Below are 19,887 nucleotides of genomic sequence, written 5' to 3'. Positions count from 1 at the left end.
ATTAATGTATCTACTTTGGAAGTAGCAACATTAAAAAAAAAAAAGATATTTTAATTTCATGTTTTTATCCTTTTTATAGGATGCTGCACATCCATGGGACAAGGGCTACACACAGAAACTATGAATCTAACAAAGAGTCATAAAATCAACACAACGTCCACATGGAATCCTAATTTGGGGGAACATTGTAAAGACAGCACCTCTTTGTTATCTGTATATGATCTTTTTTGAATCTTCTAAGATATTTATTCAAAACTATTCGCTCCTTGGACAATATTGACAATAGTGTTAAGATAAGGAAACTGATGTTCCTCTGTATTCAGTATCCCTGGTCGCTTCTCAGAATATTTTGACGCTAATGTTGTGAATAGCTTTGTGGAATAAAACATGCACATAACTAGAGGGATTCGGTCCGACCCAGACCCACTGGCAGGGCAGCGTCTTTTCTCCAGCAGCAGCTCCAATAAGTCCTCATGTGGCCGTTGTTACTGACTCTCCAGCACAGCCAGAAGCCCACAGAAGCTTCATCTCCAGCTGTACCATGACTTCATCAGACAATGATGAAACGGGGAGTGACCTGTCTGAGTCTCTGGAGATCCGTGACCTCCAGGACCAGTATATGGAACCAGAGACCTGCTTCAAGTCCAAAAGCTTGCCCATCCTGAACGGACCATGTCAGCCGGATGGAAAGGCTGCGGAGCTTCGACTGGTCAATACCACCAACACCTGTGTGGCCGTGGAGGAGCGCAGCGAGCTTCAGCCAAAAACCCCAGACTCCAGTCAGCCAGAGACTCCCTCCTCCAGGACAGACTTCTCCCCCTCTGCCTCCAGCCTGGTAGGACTCAGTAGCTCTTTGCCTGTGGATGGCCACAGGGCTGGGGGTAAAAAACTAGGTTTCTCTCTCACCCGCCTTATCTGCACCCCAGCCAGGAAGTATACACGGGCCATCCTGAGGGACTCCCGCTGCTTCCTGTTCTGCATGTGCTACCTGACCTTCATTCAGTCCCTGATGGTTTCCGGCTACCTGAGCAGTGTCATCACCACCATTGAGAAGCGCTATAGTCTTCGCAGCTCTGAGTCCGGTCTGCTGGTCAGCTGCTTCGACATCGGCAGCCTGCTGGTGGTGGTCTTCATCTCCTACTTTGGGGGCAGGGGTCAGAGGCCCCGCTGGTTGGCTGTGGGTGCTGTGATCATTGCTGTAGGGGCAGCATTGTTTTCCCTTCCCCACTTCATCTCACCACCCTACCAGATCCAGGAGATGAACTCATCAATGGGCCTTAAAGGCCTTTGCCAGAGTGGCAACAGCAGCGGTCGTGAGCTCGACGTGGCATCGTGCCCTCGCGACCAGGAAGGCAATGAGCACAACCTGTATGTGACTCTGTTCATATGCGCCCAGATACTTGTGGGCATGGGGTCCACGCCGATCTACACCCTGGGGCCCACCTACCTGGACGACAATGTGAAGAAAGAAAATGCATCTCTCTACTTGGGTAAGACGTCCTATAATTCATTTTATTTTCCGAGCTTATGACCGATATTTAGTGAATATTGTTATGCCACAAAAGCAATCCAGACTTTATTTGCTTCAGCTTCACCAGTTTTTCTCCGCAGTACCAACTATGCAGCTCTGATGTGTGACTTTAAGAACGCAGAGGTCCTGTGTTATACAGTTACTAGTCTCTAACACAATTGGTGTCAATTATCCCAGTTGATTTTATTCCCACTATAAATGCATTTGATATTTGCATTTTGATAGATTTAAGAAGGTCTTGCTAATGTTTACCTGGAGGGTATGTGCATGTATATAAACCTCCAGAGTTCAACAGATGCACTCACCCCCACCAGCTCTCTGTCCTTTTTGAATTAATCTCCACGGCATGCAAACCTCTGCAGCACACTAAGGTAAATACAGACACTGCAAACTCAACCGTGGGCCAAAAGCACATGAGACGAGTGTGGGATGAGAACCAGAACTGGGTTGCAAATGAATAATGGTCTTGTACTGTCTGTCTGTCTGTGTGTGTGTGTGTTTATATTACTGCTGTGTCCTCAGGATTGTGTGTGCAAACAGAAGGCTGGCAGCAGTAAAGCAACATGCTTTGATGTTTAGCCAGAAAAGATTAGTTTCTGTTGTATTTAAATTCAAGCAGATTGACTGTTGTATTCCTTCGCAAATCGTTTGTACATTTCTTCACAGGTATTCTGTAATGTGTCTGGTACGCTGGGCCTTAAAGGTTTTGCTCAGAATGATTGGTACATGCATACCACATACTGTACATGGCTCACAGAGGAGTTCATGATTGCTGAAGTAATCCTCCTGTTGTTGGGTTATTGGGGCATGGGGCAGCCCTCAATCTGGTGTCTTTACAAAGATGGGCACTGTCGCACTGACCTGTGTGTACATCTGAAGTGAATGATTATTTTCACCATCAATTAATCTATTGATTCTAATCTGGATTACACGGTAAAATTCCACCAAATAGCGATTCCATTTGCATTTTTGCTCGATAAATTCTCAGTGTGTGAGTTGTATGCAGGTGTATATTTTAGTATTTGTTCTTTTTTTTTTTCCCGTGTGAGGAGCAGTGCGTGCACAATGTTGGACGGAAAACAACACTGACGTGGTTGCACAGCATTAGCCACGGTGCCGACACCAGCCCTTGATCACAGCATTACACAGCCTATGAAGCACATTCTCTGTTGAGTCCTTTCGCTGCCCGCTCCGCTGCCCCTGAGACCCAGTATTGATCAGAACCCTGCGTCACATGGAGCCACTGCAGCACAGCTATTGAACCAGGCAGGAAAACAAGGAGAACACAAGCCCAAACACAGGCTTGCTGTGCTCTCACAAATGCATCAGGGCTGGTAAGGCTCAACATCACAGTCAAGACTTCCCCCTGTACAGATGTACTGACCTTGATGGCTTTTTTTCAGAGGAATCCCAGAGGGATTAAGCTGTTTAGGGAAAACGGACATGTTCCGACATGTCAGAGAATGCAGATAATTGTGGGGGAAACGTCCTTGATGGTATATGAGATACTCCCAATAACCATGGTAACTGGGCTTCAGTTTTATTATCCAGGTGTTTTGTGTATTTTTATGTTTGACATTCTCTGAGGCTTGTTCTGGTAGTTGGTGCATGAAAGTACAGGTGATGATTGCTTGTCATGGATATTTCAGCCAAATCCACATTTCGACATCATAATTCTTTATTTCACCTCAGAAAAAAAATCATATTGTCTGGCAAGAGTTGACATTGAAATGTAGCTTTTTAACCTCTACCCATCCCTCAAGAAGGGGAAATGGAGCACTTCTAAACCTCCAAGCCATTTTTTATATTTTCCAAATATAATTTTGTGGGGATATAGGCTACCCATATCCAGAGGAGACTACAAGGAAATTACCTTGAGATGAGTTCTCCCCCACACCCATTAATGTAAACCCCTTCTCAATTTAAACTGTCTCAGAGGGGAGGTGCTGCTTGATTTAGTAGGACAATGGTTTACAGGGAGGGTACTTCTGGTGCCCTTGGAGGAAGAGAAAAAATGAGAGTGTGTGTCAGGATGTTATCTTTGTGTATGCATGCATATACAGATCAGAACCCTGTGTTACATGGAGCCACTGCAGCACAGCTATTGAACCAGGCAGGAAAACAAGGAGAACACAAGCCCAAACACAGGCTTGCTGTGCTCTCACAATGCATCAGGGCTGGTAAGGCTCAACATCACGGTCAAGACTGCATGCAGCCAAGACATGGGGCATTCCCTCTGACCATCACCCCATTCCCAGCTCTGGCCCCACATCACTATGGTAATGTAACGGGCACAGCATCTGAACTTTAACTCTTTTACTCTACTTTGTTGGCAAACGGTGGAATGAGGGTATAGTTAATTTGGCTTTGTATATCTCTTTTTTACTGGTTTTATAGCACGCCCCTAGAGAACATAATGACACAAACTGGCAGCTCGAGTGCTGAAGTAGCCTCCGTGTGCACATTTCTGCCTCTTTCCACAGTCTTTTCTCTCTTTCTGCTCTGAGATTTACAACATACCATTCTTAGCGTTACTATGGTGAACGTTTGTCTTTGCCCTTCTCTGAGGAGCTCCTCCATCTTGTATGAAGGTGACTCGTTGCATTAGATGAGGTTTCTGTTCTTCGGTTGAGTAACAATTCTGTAGTAAACGGGAAAACAAACTTTATTTGAAACAACACTCCGCTTTTGTTCTTGATTTGTTGTCTCTGCTGTTCATGGTTGCCTCCGAACTCTAACACTCTGTCACCATCTCCATCCGATTTGGCAACGCAATGACCCACAGATCTAAATGCTCAATAATCCAAATTCTCCTCATTGAATTGTTGATCCATTACAAGCTCTGGACATTGGCTGTGACTTCCAGCTATGAGAAGGCGGGACAACCTCTGTGATTTACAAGCTAATGATACTGAGATGCTGTTATTGACGTGGGGTGAATGGAGAGGTCAGCTCTGATTAGATTGCTGTCTGCGAGTCCACACTACCTTCCAGAGGAGGTGTTTTGAACTCAGTTTGCAGCAAAAATATAATTGAAATTCATACTGTTATTATAACTCTTTGTTTATGCACAGTTTTTTTTTAAATCAACCTTTTTATTGTCTTGACTTTGCAGCCTATTTGCATACAAATATACATGCATCTGCCCTGTCTACATGCAGGATAAGGTTAATTGATTCCTCCTGGCCTAACTTTTGTAGTGCAGATGGCTCTGAAGCTAAAGTACTGGTGAGTGTTATTGGTGCTTGTGTGCATTATATATGTTCTATAAGATACTCATGAAACGCCAAGACATCGGACGTAGGCCAGCCTGACATAGTGGGCTGTTTATTTTACTAAAGAGGCAGAGAAGAGACTAGCTTTAACACCCACAGAGACATCTTGAAGACGGGTCTTGTCTGCACTCTCTGACACACACACACATGCACACATGCACACATGCTTGCATAAGCACAAGGGGTCTGCTCTCTCCCTCTGACAAATTTAGAAAGAACAGTTGCTCTCAGTCTCTCTCCTGCAGTGAGTGTTCAGTGTAGTGTGTGTGTGTGTGTGTGTGTGTGTGTGTGTGTGTGTGTGTGTGTGTGTGTGTGTGTCCACATGATTAGAAAGAAAACAACAGGAATGAACAGTTAGTTCAGTCATACCTCACTGTGTTTTTAATTTTGGGACTTTTTAGCAAGGATTATCAGCCACGTCCCTTTCTCTGCTCTCTCAGTCAGTTCCGTTAAACTGTTTGTCCTATTCTGCCTAGCAGCAAATGCAGACTTTTGCACACACAGAAGCAAACCCACAAGTCCCTGGAGAAGCTGCTCTCTCTGCCCCACCAGGCTAGGCTGCTGATGGATCACATTTCAGGATCTGTTAGGGTACACGTTTGACCCCGTCAGAGGCTGGCACACGTATTAAAAGAAGGCTGTTTCATCCCTGTCCTCTTGGCTTATCCTCAAGAAGGTTTTAAATATCACTGTGTTCCTTCTCTCAGTCCCGTTACCCAGACCCCTCGGGTTACTCAGCAGCAGGCAACCTTTTTAGCTGCAGACTGCAGGGCTGCCAGCTCTGACCACTACTACTATCATGACTCCCTCTTTGAACCACTGACCCCTCTGAGGCTGATCCTGTGCCACTGATGACCGTCTGTGTTTCAAAATCCTTCCTGTTTTTGTTTTTTCTCTCCACCGACCTGCACTCCTTCCAGACAATTTGTCTTTAATGAGTCCGCCGTAAGAGTAGGAGTGATGGAATAAGACAGAGCACTTTCAATCAAGTGTGGGAGTATGATTGTTTCCAGAGGCAGGGTCTTAACCGTAGTACAGTCTGACTTCTGGACATTTTTCTGTGTTGTGGCCTGTTTTGAAAGTGTGGGAGGGTTCCTGGGGAAACGCCACAAGAGGTTTTCGTGATCGCAGGAATTCTGAGAAACCTTTTGTTTTAAGTTATGTGGGAAAGAAATGGAATTTTTCTTTTTCTTTGTTCCCCGCTGGCTCTTTGGTCCATGTTGTTGTACCAAATCTGCCCTGATTCCTGGCTCTTGTTGGCTGGGGTTAAGATGAAATAATGCCCCCAAGTAGCTTTTGGGGTGGTTTAATAGTGACTGCATATAACCACCGTAAGGGATTGTTTCTTCTCATGCGTTTTTGGACGTTTACACATTAGAAATCTTGGAAAATAAAAATATGATTCAGATTTCAGACTGACTGACTGATGTTATGGCTGAGGGGTTTATGTGTTTGGCCAGATGTTCTACAGTAAATGCAAAAAGCTCAGGACCGTATAGACACTTCCTCCTCCACCCACGAAGGCATAAATCCTAATTATTGAGTCACTGGGGGGATTACATAATTACCTGAACCATGCCGGTCAATTTGGACCAATTACAGTACCACATTCACAAATAAAACCTCTAACTTATAACATATCTTAATGTTACATCCCTACTTGCAAAAAGCGTTCTATTTTTATTTCTCACTTTATATTTCCCATCGAGAAAGATAGCTTTAATACTTCTTTATGTCCTCTGAACTGTCGCATCTGTTTCTACGTGTTTTATGGCCTGTAACAAAAAACAAGAGGCCACTCCACTTAAGATGTTCTTTTGTTGCTTTGTCTCTCCTGGCTGAAATCACTCAAAAACCTGCAGCCTCTGTGTATTTTCTCTGATTAAACTAATCAGAATTGTAAAGAGAAACATGCCCATCCTTTGTCTGTTGAGTCCAGTAAGGAAATGAGTTGTGGGGTTGGTTCCCTAATTACCAGATGTTTATCTGTTGCCAGGGGTACAGTACTTCCTATGATGGCTATCGGAACAGAGGGTTGTTATTGAGCACTAGATTCCCAAAAAGGCAGAAACTGAGCTTCCATGGGATTCGACATATCTGACCTGCATCAACTCTCTCTGGATCAAGTAGTTGCAGATAATGAACAGACACGGCCTGTCCATCCACGTTGGGCTCAATTACATTCCCCTCTGTGCCTCATCTTATCTGCGCAGCTCAGTCCGACCTCTTGGTTGATTCGGCCTTCAGGGTCTTGGGAGTGTTGTTTTTCCACAGAAATAAAAAAAATCCCCCTCCATAGTGTTATGCCCTCAGAGCAGTGGCCATTGTTCTCCTTGACCTCTTTGCTGCATATATGGAGAATGAGGGAGGAGGGGTGGCTGGTATTAATACCATTTACATAAGTCTAAGAACAAAAAAACTGTACTATTGTTCACATTTGAGGATAATGTCAACAAATACTGTTGTCGACATGAACATCCAAGCACTGGTTGTCCTTTTTGCTTGGACTTTTTGTTCGTCCCCTTCTGACCTCTACACTGTGTCTTGTGTCCTGGCTGCACATGGTATTGAGCCTCCTGGAGGGACAGAAGCCCACTCTGAGGGAGATGGATGTGTTCTGGCCTCACCCTATGGGATCGCTGCTGCGCATGCAAACAAAATTTAGCCTGACAGGCAAGCTTTACTGTGCACATTCTTCTGTCTGTTGTGGCGGCTCTGCCAAGTTCTGTTATGCCACTAAATGTAGCGTTAAGCTGGTTGTGCATTATATAACTCCAGCTAATAGCTAACATGTAACTGTGATACAGCTCATTGGACAGACAGCATTTTGACAAGAGTCATCCACTTATGTTAGCTGACCGAGTTTGTTTATTTTTGTGGGATGTTTGGGAGAAAGGATTTATTTTACAGTGTTTTTTGTATGGCCTAAAACAGGTAATATGATCATTTGAAGTAAAAGCCTGCTACTTTAATGCACATTTTCTATCAGGCTTTTGTTCCTGTAGCTGTGTGTTTTATATTTTAGGGGGCCTAGTTCTTGTAAGACCGTTGAGCAGCTGTTAAGAGCTGTGTGTGTGTGTGTGTGTGTGTGCACCTGCAGTTGGGGGTGGGTGAGGTTTGGGGCTTAGGGGGTTGGTTTGCAGGAGCAAGTGTTTTGTGTTGGTTTTCCTGCAAGCATGCAGTGGTATTTTCTCGTCTGTGCCTGTGTGGAGAGACTGCAGAGGCGGCTGACCCATCAACGCCGAGACTGGTGGCGTCATACACTTGTGTCACAGTGTGTGGGAGGCTCCTCTGCTGCAGAGCAGGTCTTTTCTGACCTGCATTTTACAACAAACGGTGAGAATGAAAGCAGGGCTATGCTATGTAGTCACTCCATCTGCTGTGTGTTCTGCCACAGTAATTATATTCACACCAATACTAATCAAAGTATTCCAGATTTATGGTTAAGATCACATAAGCTCAGCTATTAATATTCGTTTAGCCTGTTATCCTTTAAGATAACAGTGAAAACTATTTTCTCACTCTTGCCAAGGGAATGGAGCTTATACAGGACAGGACACGCATACAGGCATAACAAGCAGTTCTAAATATGATTAAGAATATACCTTGATATCTCTGATATGATGTTATGATTTCTTGGAGGCAAGGCGTGAGCTGATGTTTGAGAATGGAACTATCAATCTTTCTTGTTTATCTTCCTCTTGAGGTGTAGCTGGGGTTGGCATTGGACAGAAGAGGGTGTACTGATGAATCGGCCGAATTCCTGTCTCTGGCCAAAGATGATGTTTATCACTATGAACCAGATTGCTTTGCCATGTCTGAATAAGGGAGGCTGAAAAGCTGCAGGTGCAAGCTTTTGGCATAACACCTAAGCCTTGTACTCACTACTCCAAATGAACACACACGCACGCACATGCACTCAGGCACTGAGTGCATGTGCGTGCACCCCCCAGTCCAGATGCCCCTTTCATGGCCCCTCGTCAACTGAAAGATTATCTGCCAGCCTCTCAAATGCTGGAACATTATGTATGCACAGACACACAAAGTGGTGACAGTGGTGTTTTGGCAAGAGGTAATGTAAGGATCCCATCAGGTTGGCTGAAGTTGATAATGAAGCAAGTTTAGGCATCATAACTTCATATGTTTCTGTCAACCAATGGAGGTAAATGTTTTCTCGTCTTCCTCTCCAAAATGACTCCAACTGTTTGATGAAGCTGTGAAGCTACAGTGTGGGCAATTTTCTCCTAGAAATGCCTTTTTATAAACCTTGATTGTGCCCATAATCCCACAAACCTGATGACTAATCCTAACCTAGACCAGCCATTTGTTGATTCAACAGCTTGTTGAGAAACTGGGTGGAGGGGGCTCAGCAGTGGACCCTCTGTTCCTTCCTGTTGGCCTACCTGTGCATCATGTTCTGTAGATTTGCAAGATACTGACCTGAACTTGTCTAAAGAGGAGATTTCATTGTGAACATTTCCTCTTCCATTAGTAGCAATTAGTCGAAGATTGAATGGAAATTGTGTATTTGCTCAAATTCTATAAAAGGAATGCGTAAAGTTCACAAAGGAAGATGGATTGGGAGGAAAAGCCACAAAAGATGATGGATTAGAGAATTAAGTAGAGCGCTATATGATTTACTCAATGTGGCAGTGTGTGAAAGACTTCTGAGAAATATTAAAAAGCGAAGTCATATAAAAGGGCGGAGGCAGAAATAAATTAGGCCCAGTCTTTGAATGACAATCCATCAGTAAGCCAGTTAAAGAGAACTGTGTTGGTTTGGTTGGCTTGTCACAAAGGGGGATTGTGAGGAAGAGACAGTGAAATAGATTTCCAGCTGTCTAATAAATAATGCTGACATAGTTGGTGAGAACTTTTCTCCTCTTGATTAACAACAAAGCAGGATTTCTTTGTGCACAGCCTTCACAAAAATACCGTTCCAGCAGCTGGGGAAAACAGAATTGAATATGACCGTTAAAATTAAAATCGAATCACATTGATTACTATTTCTTGTTTATAATAGTATATAATGAGAATAATAAATAGTCCGAGACAGTTGCTTTTAGCCTGTTATTCTAGTACAAGTGAGGAGACGGACATTTGACTGAGACCGGAGAGGGTTTTTCACTCTTCCCTTCCCACTCCCCCAAAAAACACTCCTGTCCCAATCCCATGTACAAAATACATATTTAAATCACGTCTTTCAATCCCGGAAGAATGAATCCTGTCCCATTCCGCTCCTGAGTTAATTCAAATTTAGAAATTGTATAAAAACTGAAGAGACAATGATTGCAATTTTCCTGCCTGATTCTGGTTTTCTTTCCATCTAAGAACTATAATTGACAGTCCACACAAAAACTTTTCTGAAATGAACATTCTCAATATATTGTACAGTATTAGTAGTATCAGTCCCTTAACCGACAGATGTTAGCAGCAGATTTGTGGTCTTTTGCCGTCAGTGCAGGTCCAGAAGCCTTACGCCAGCACAGAATCAGCAGAAAAAGGTCATTTTGCGTCAGAGTTAGGATCCGTGACCCTCGTGACGCACACAGAAGTTGTACTGGGGTCCAACAAAAATGTAAGTGGCAACTGATGAACATCACTGCTACAGCCACTTTGCTGGCTGACTCATATTTGGTTAAAATGGTTAATAATCTCCTTCATGCACATCTTTCTGCTGAATTGCTTTTCTTATGCGTTCAATCAATGGTGAGGAAACCCATGCAGCGTTGACTCACTGACTGGCTGTGCCGTAGCCTACCTCCTGCAGCAGAGTGGTAGCTAGAGATAAAAAAAAAAAACCTCTATTCTCTTTTCTCTCAATTTCTATATATTTGATTTGGGGAATTGAGCTTGGGGAACCCCCTGCAAGGAAAGTATAGCAGCTTGCATGCAAATGTTATTACAATGTACTGTTTGGGCTTTCTTTGTAGTATGACTAAGCTTTGGGCATTACTATCCTGCAGTCAAGAGCTTTGGTAAAATCCATAAATCAATAACAAAAGACAGGACACAATTTCTGACTTTTCTTTCAAAAGACGTGACAAAATTCACATCTCTCCATTGGAGCACGTACAGTCAATTTATGAATTGTATTGTGCGTCTCTTCCTTACAATTTCAGTCATGCACCACATCTGGATGAGAGACGAGGTCACTGGGTCATAGTTTGAGGTATCGACGAAGACCGTAAGAGGGGGATGGGAAAAGCAGACTTAAGATGCTGATCAAGTCCTCTGTGCCGCTTGTGATAAGTCATGTCTTCTGCTTAAGGGGCTTATACCAGTAATGCCCGGTTCAAAAGCCTGATGGGTGGCCTGAACACAGATTTCCAAGTCGGAGAGGCTTTGATGTTGCTGTTCGTATGGTTCTATCTGTAACAGTCTGTTGTACTGCCTGCATTCCAGGATCAAAGTTCTTTACTTGATCCATTAAGATATTCACGACCTCCTGCCCACACTGCATACTTATCTCATCCTTTTACCACCCACTGTTCTGCCTGTGGGACGCCAGCACTGTTTAGGACTTTCATTGATTGCTAGTACCGTCCTATTAAATGTTACATGAATATCAACAGATTATAAATGTATGAGTAGATTATATTCTTGTTTTTTTGGCCATTATGGAATTTTTTTAATGAATAGTATAGCATACAATTAAATCACGTTCAAGCCTTCTGGTAATCCAACAGTGAAATGATGTTATATTAAGAAATGGTAAATATTTCATTTCATCATTTTGGACCATTGAAAAATAATTTACAGTAAATGGAAAGCAGGGTTTTCTAGAATAGATAGTCTTTTATAGTAAATTCAAACTGGCACACACATGCGATAGCATATTGGTATGCCTGCTGAAGCTGTCGTGCCACTTCAAAGCTAAATCAGCATGCTAATATAATAGAGACAATATCTGCCGGCTGAACACTTCATGGCAGAAAATTGCTTCTTGACCTGTTAATCCCATATTGGAGCTGTGTGTGACTACACAGCTTGTCTGGCTTCCATCAGTCTGTGCCTATTTTTGTGCTGATGTGTATTTATTTGTATTTATATTTTTTAAGTGAGCCTGTGTGTTCACATTTCAATGTGGCCACTATATGGTGTGTTTGTATGCATGTTTCTGTCCATGTTTGAATATCAGACTTTGAATTAGTGAGTGTAGTTGGGTTTATGTTGATTTACTTGATGGAAACTGCAACAGTTTTTTTCTTTTCCATCACACTTTATTCTCATTAATTTCCAGCACCTCTCGTACCTACTGCTATCACCTTCCCCTGGCCTTTTTTTCTGTTTAGACTCTTGATCTCATTCCCTCCCTGACTGTTTTTCTTCTATGGGAGCGAAGCACTTGTACAGATACCCATATAGAAATGTTCTTCCATTATTGATCTGATGCTTAATGCAGGATCATTCATCAGCGGTTCATGTTTTATTCTTGAATTCGTTACGGTGCAAAAGCTGCTGATACTGTATGATGTGACAATTTACAACCTATAATAATGACTGCTTTAAGAAAAACTTTTTAAATGAAAGGAAGAAAAGTTATGTCTAATTTTGTGGTTTAAAAATACCACACCATCAGCCTCTGGCTGCAGAGTTATAGTGCTATTAGTTAACGTCATACCGCTCTGCACCATCCAGACAACAACATGATTTCCGAAGAACATCTGTTTTTTATTTGTATTTGTTGAGCTGTTTTATAACAAAGGCCTATTAATGCTTTTTTTTGTCCCACTGTGTGCATGTGTGAGGCCACAATTCCTGTGCATGCCCTCTGGGTAAAATTGTAAGGTTAGGACTTGTAAGAAGACACTGCTATGTCAGCAGGTTGCCATGACAATGCTGTCATTCCCCCATTTCATTGTTTTTTTCGTCCTCTTGTCTTTCAGAGGGTAAGGTCACATGACTGAATTGATCCCCGTAACACAGGGATACATAGGGCACTCTCCCTCTCTTTTCTTTCTTTTTTTTTTTTTTTTTCAACCGCCCCGTGGATCATCTGTCATACAGCTGTCACCTGCAGCTCCACTTTTCAAAGCACTTCAAGCATTGAGCCGGACTGTCGGGCCAGTTTATGAGAATCCTGAAGCGTGTGCTGACGTATCGCACAAAGGGGATGTTATAAAACAAATAGGAATAGCTCATTCAGATTTATTTGTGTCGCACAGCAGATGTAGAAATTGATTATCCCACGTTGAAGTGCATAGGTAATGTGTGATGCATAATGTTGCATAAATCAACATGACATGCCTCTTGAATAATGCAGAGCAGACTATTTGATTGAATCTTTTAGCTGGCACAGCCCAGTGACTACAAATCCAAGGTTGTTGTGTTGCTGCCTGCCACCCTTCCCCAGGCTTGCTTGGAGGCTGACTGAGCTTTGTAGGCTAATAGCCAGGTGGGCCGCTACATAATTAATTGAAACGAAGTCTCCAGAAAGCCAGTCTCATACCTCTGCAGCCTTTATTGCAAGATAAAAAAAACAAATGAGACTTACTGCACATGGCCTACACTCACACACACACACACACACACACACACACACACACACACACACACACACACACACACACACACACACACACACACACACACACACACACACATTGTGCTCCAGATGTGATAAAAGTGAAGTCTGACACTGATTTGTCATGTGAATTGTATTAGCCTCAACCTTTTAACCCTGCAGTGTTCTGACAAGGCAGTGAACGTCCCGTCATATATTTAGTCTACGTACTGAAATGAAATCATTAATCTGTGCTAATGAGTTTGGCCACCAGGGAGCTGCTTCATTAGGTGCAATGTGCTTTCTCATCAGGTCTGGTTGCTCTGCGTTCTCTCGCTTCATCCTCTGCCGCTCTGGCTGCGTCTCAAGGGTGAGGGGGTGAGGAGAACAGAAGGTCCGGAGAGGTTGGGGGGGGAGGAGGGAGCCTTACAGACAACATTGTATTGTTATGCCTGAAATTCCATTCCCAGCTAAGGCAACTATTGAAGCAGCTGGGTGCCGTGAATCCTCTAGTTCCCTGCAATTCTTGCAGAAGTTGTTTCCAGAAAGGGAAGTTGCCCATTGCGATTGTATTTAAAAAGTCATTAGTTGACGCCTCGGTAGCTAAGGATTGCAAGATAACAGAAACACATTAATATTCAATGGATCTGCAGTGGAGATATTTACATGAATTCAAAAGCATCAGCAGCCACCTGGGCATTTACCTTCCTGTAATCACGCCTCTAATTCATGCTCTGCTGCCATTCTTCTCTCTCTGCTTCACCCTCATTCATTCCTACAAGCTCTGATTGAGTCAGTGCAGCTCATGAATACAGACAGAGAGTCAGGAGGAGCGAAGCTCTTATGAAGAGTGGAGACAACAGAGCAGCGCTGGTCCCCAAAGGTTAGATATGAGAGGGATGTTGCTGAGCAAGCTTTACACTCTGTTACACAGCCGGATCAGTCACCACAGACTGCAGCCCAGCTCCTCTCCTTCTGTTTCTTTACGTTCCATCACTCTCACTGTTTCTTCCTGCCTCATCTGTTTTCTTTGTCTCCGCTTTCTCTCCTGTCCAATTTTCTCTGTTTATCAGTTTTTATTTCCTTCTACATCCCACTATATTGCCCTTTTTTTATTATTCTTCCTGGAATATTGTTGAGTAAATCTCCTCTTCCTGACCCCGCCCTGTCAATCCTTCACAAATAATGGACCGGAAACTCTAAATTGAGGTCAACGATGCACTATAAAACTCTCTAACCTTATCCCTCTTCCATTCTTACCCTTGATGCCCTTGCCCCTCCCCCGTCACATGTCCACGTGCGTGCACGTTTTAAGCTTTCATACAATATGCAGGGAGGGAGTGACCTTGGTTCACGTTAAAGTCACTGAGTTGTAATTGTTTCTCCCCCCCAGACCTGTGCAATAAACAATAATATCGCGTTGCTTATATTGGGTTCTGCTTGTAACATTTGCACGCTCTGTGACTTCATCCTCAATATCTTTTCATGCATGTCTCACGCATAAAGCAAACTCAGCACAAAATTACCAGGACATATTGAAAGTCAGGCTGAATGGTCACGTGACTCATGTTGATGGTTTAGATGCTGACATTGTATAACATAAGAGTGGACAGCCAATAACTGCAACGGAGAGCTCCTAATGCATTACCTCCACACGTGTATGAAGCCGATAATGTATCGTCCCTCCTGTGCATTGTGTAACTGAGTCAGGTGAGCCCGTGACGTAACATACGCTTTACATTGGCATTCACTCCCTGTGCTCCACAGCACGTGTGTTTGTGTGATGGAGCGCTGCTGCTGTGCCAGCATATTCCTCAATCTGATGGCTCTGCCCTGGCCGCCCTTCAATCCCTTCATCCCTGAATATCATGGCTCGGTGCCAGGCGGGCAGGGTAGGGTGACGATGTCAGACACGGTTTATGACCCTCGTCGTCCTCCAATCGGGAAGAACACTGTTAACGTGATGGATGGAGGGGCGAGACAGATGCTTACACGACCGCCCAAAGGGGATAAAATATGGCCTGCTCCCTTCGGGTGCCCGAAAACCAGGATGATGGAGATTTGAGGGCAAGTAAAGGACCATACTACGCTCAACCTTTGCCTAACGAGTGAACGGCTGGGTGCGCCCGGTATATCTGGTTGAAGCCAGGGTGTGTTTAAATGATGGGGTGTTTATATTTGGGGCACGGGAAGGGTCAGCAGTCAGCAAGGGGAGGTAAAGAGAATGATTCATTCTTTGGCTTTCCTTTATGTGGCAGTTGTTTAGTTATATTCAAGTCTCAAATCCTGTTGGGTTTAAAGAGCCGACTCGCACAACTGATTCACACGCTACGATTGTCTCTATTCATATTGTCATCGTTAACCAGCTCAGAACTACATAACCTCATTTTGTAGTCACACTGGTCTTAAGCAAAATCAAGAGGCAGGAGATTTGAATCTGACCGTTCAGTCTCACTCTCATCTTTGTACTCCGTTGGCTTTAGAGCCAGCCAGCCTTTATATTAGAGAAAGTTCTGTACTTTATAGATTTTAGAAATTATTTTGCTGTTTACCACAAGAAGGTCATTCAATACCTCAGGTTTTGTGAGACTTTTTTTAATTTCAAGATGGAATTAATAAGATATGACCCCTTGCCATCCTTGACAACTGTAATTAATTGTTTGTCTTTGCTGGGTAATTTCTTCAGTTGTATTGTGTAACTGTTTGACTGCCACAGTGAATTGACTCTCGCCATCAGGATATGAGAAATGATGCAGTGAAAGGAGTTATGACATGCGAGGAATAGGGAAGTGAAAGAGCGGTGACACCTGCTTAGATAAGGGATTCATGTCTGCTAGATTTTAGAAATGAAACTGCCACAGACCTTATTTATATTACACACTCACATAGACGTGGGTTTGTGGGTGTCCTATTAGGCTGATGAAATATATTGGAGGGCCTTTTGTTGTTTCAGCAATATATTCCTCTTTCCCTTTTCCCCAATAGTTTGTTTCTAGAAATCAGGATTTAATTAACTGTGGATAAGGATTTGAGCTTTGGGACATGGTTGGAACCGCATTATAGCAGTTAGCATGTGCTCTGTTGTCCAACGGCGTTCAGTGTTGGGTTGAGAATATGATGGCAGGGAAAGATGCAAGCCTCCTGTGACGTAGCTATGCTATATGCAAATGTTGGCAGGGCAGCTGAAATGGCTTTTGAGGTTTAATTCTGAGAAAATCAAACTGTGTTGACTGATGTGCATTTGTAATGTAATCGGGCAGATATGAGGTGTTCCTCTGGTCTTGAAGGGGTGACTACAAACTTCACGCTTCTGTTGCTCCCGAGTGGTTTGGAGACATCTTGCCAGTGAAAATTTAAAAAGAACTGCTTTGTCTACTTGTGAATGAGTCTTTCACGGAAACATTTAATGCATATGCGCGCACACACACAACTATCGTAAAGAGCTGATCCCTCCCCTCAGTCTTGCACACACTCCAACACACTGACGAATAGCCGCAATGTTCCAGGTGTAATTATAGAAAGTTTGCCCCTGATTACAGCTTGTAAATGGCTTTGACTCTCGTCTCTGCTGGATGTCCACAGGAGGTTTTTCCACTTGTCCAACTTTGGTTATCTAACATTAATGAGTTTTTCCCTTCCTGCAGCAAAGTAACGGAGTGGGATTAGTTCACCTCTGTGAGGGCCTGAGAGGCCCCCGAGGGCGAATGTTTCACCCCACTCGCTCTCTGAGGTTTACTGGTGCGAGAGAGCTGCAGGCTTGCCCTCCGGTCAATGCGAGACCTCTGGAGCTTTTAAGTCAGTTGTTACAGACGCTTCAAAAGCTGTGAGAAATGACCCCGGGGCTGCTGGAGAGTTCTCACTTATCTCAGTGTAGGTGTTCTGAATGTGGTGGACGATGCATCAGGGGTAATGAACAGCCCCCGCAGGTCTGATTTTTAAACTAAAAATATGAATGAAGAAAGTTAAAAAACCTCTGAAACAAAGTGATGTCTTACTGTTTAATAATGGGAGAAAATGAAGGCATCATGATCATCAAAGTGCACAAATTATTTATCGTAGCTCTAGTTAGGAGAGCAGTTCAAAGGGTATTTGATGTTATTGAAGTTTCTGATTGGTTCTCTCTGCGTCTCTTCCAGCCATCATGTACGTAATGGGAGCCCTGGGACCTGCAGCTGGTTACCTGCTGGGAGGGGTCCTCATCGGCTTCTACGTCGACCCCAAAACTGCAGTCAACATTGATCAGAGTGACCCCCGCTTTGTTGGCAACTGGTACATACAATGTACACCTGTATGGTTGCCCGATATCCCTTAGGTGCTTTTCTCGTGCAGTGTTCTCAATTGTCCATACCCAACTGTCATTTCTTCCTGTCAGGTGGAGTGGCTTTCTCCTGTGTGCAGTCGCCATGCTTCTGGTCATCTTTCCCATGTTTGCCTTCCCCAAAAAGCTGCCCCCACGCCACAAAAAGAGGAAGAAGAAAAAGATTGGCTCACCCGACCTGTCCAGCGATGACGATGTGATGAAGGAAAAGTCCAGTGGCAAAGACAAGAATGTCCCCTCCTCCATGGGCTTTGGAAGGGACATCAAAGGTACCCTACTTAAAGAAACAGAGTTATTGATGTACAAATGGCCCGTGATCCCATCAATAGGGTTAGTCATTATATCGAACAGCGGAAGCGCCGCTGAGATCTCCTTTTTAAAGATGTTATTGATTTATGATGGCAGGAGGCTGGAAGCAGGAATTCACTGTAAACACGGGCAGTTTTGGTGAAGATTTGGTTCTATTTACTTTAGTAGATTAATAGTAAACATGGCTTAAAGTCACATATAATTCCTGTCAGTTGGAGACTTGCTGTTTATCTTAGAAACCGTGATCACATTTTGACATTATAACACTACTACTACTAAAACAATCATGAATTCTTCTCCTAACTTTCCCTGGAAGAGCCCCCTGGTTAAGCTGTATTCTGCTCCAGTGTTTCCCAACTTCCGCGTGTCTGATTATTTTTCAGACAGTTCTCTCTCTCTCTCTCGTTCTCTCTCTCTTTCTCTCTCTCTTTTTAAATGAGCTCTCAAGGGAACTCAGTCACGTCTCCACACAAGAGTAGACGGTCTCGGCAGCAGAGCAAAACTGTAGCGTGCATGTTTGCTCTCACACTCTTTATTATATGCAAAACTAAAGTGAATTTTAATATTTATTGAAATGTGTGTATATTCATAGAACCATGCTTTTGTGCTTTCCCCTGAGCAGGATTATGTCTGGCATCGCAGATAACACGAAATGCAACCATGAATGCATTCTAGCTTCTTCAGATCAGTGGCCTCTCTCTGGCTGTGTTACTTGTCCCAGCAGGATGTTTTGGCCTGTTGTGCAAACTATGGCCAATTTTGCAGACAATGTTTGTTTTTCAATGTTTGGCTCTGTAATGTATTATAGTGCTGTGCTTGTCAGTCTATTGATGTGTGTGTGTTTGTCCAGAGCACAAATTCAGCACTTTCAGTGAATGTATGCCGCACTGAAGAAGCTGTTTTTACCAAGGATTTCCCCCCACTTCAGATCATCAGCAAACACGGAAAAATGCCGACACTGAATATTTTCAGTAATGCACGTCAGGGAAACGCTCCAGACCACATGGGCAACTGCTGTTCGCGAGCAATTCTTAACATTTCTTTCTTTCTGCAAAGTGATATTTTACAAAAGTAGTTTTAACACTAATACTTTCAAATAAGGTGTGACTATTTAATTCTCAATGTTTAAACTTCCTGATAGATGGTAAGAAACTGGCATCAGGAATTAATCGATTGATCGACTAATTGCTTGTCAAGTAGGTCCAACCCAAGGTGACGTCCTCAAATGTCGATAAACGGTCCAAAAGCTATTCATCTTACAAAGATATAAATCAGGAAACCAGCAAATCCTCAAATTTGAGAAGCTAGAACCACATACATTGTTAAGATAACTGCCGATACATTTTCTGTCAATTGACTAATCATTCAATGCTTGCAGACTTTTATATAAATGTATAATTTGTTTCTTTCACAATACATGCTCAGATTACAGATTAGATTAGTTGTCATATTAGATTTATGAATTGTCCTTTTAAATCGTGCACGAGTCATGCACACCATTGTTGTTAAAATCCCCGTGAAATGGAGGTTAGAGCATCTTTAGCTTCTGTACTGTGACGTAGTCCCCAATGAAATATATATTTGAGCGGTGCACATTTACAAGAGGGATGTGAGTCAAACACTCAAATGCATTTGATTGGACTGCTCAAAAGTGGGTGGGTTTAGAATGTAGCTTGATACGGAGCTACAAACGATTGTTTGCTCCACACACACCTCCCTCATCTCTTAAAGTTTCAGATCGATTGGAGGGATGGATGTCATGATATTATTGGTTGAAACTAGTTGCTACAAGCTTACGTCATATTTCGTTTTGCAGAAAGAAAAGATTAATAGATTTGTTTGGGGGACTATTGTACACATTTTGTTAAACGGGGGCACAATATGCTTGGGGATGTGATCTAAAATGGGTTATCTTTTAAAAAAATTTAATTTTGATCCACTGCTTAGA

At 43.1% G+C, this 19,887-nt stretch overlaps 1 protein-coding gene across 1 annotated transcript in view; it reads left to right on the top strand.

Moving 5' to 3' along the window:
- Positions 1 to 541: 541 nt before the first annotated feature.
- Positions 542 to 19,887, top strand: part of slco5a1 (solute carrier organic anion transporter family member 5A1) — a gene marked incomplete at both ends in the record, with an annotated part of 30,782 nt that continues 11,436 nt past the window's right edge. Inside the window, 3 exons of the mRNA XM_079234540.1 lie at positions 542 to 1,490; positions 17,449 to 17,581; positions 17,685 to 17,899. Of these exons, the coding sequence (XP_079090666.1) occupies positions 542 to 1,490; positions 17,449 to 17,581; positions 17,685 to 17,899 (1,297 nt within the window). The remainder of the gene's footprint in view (positions 1,491 to 17,448; positions 17,582 to 17,684; positions 17,900 to 19,887) is intronic.

This window comes from Taurulus bubalis, assembly GCF_910589615.1.
Source record: "Taurulus bubalis genome assembly, chromosome: 18".
NCBI classification, from domain to species: Eukaryota; Metazoa; Chordata; class Actinopteri; order Perciformes; family Cottidae; genus Taurulus; species Taurulus bubalis.
Note: the sequence above shows the minus strand (reverse complement) of the source record. Positions and strands in the feature narration are given on the sequence as shown.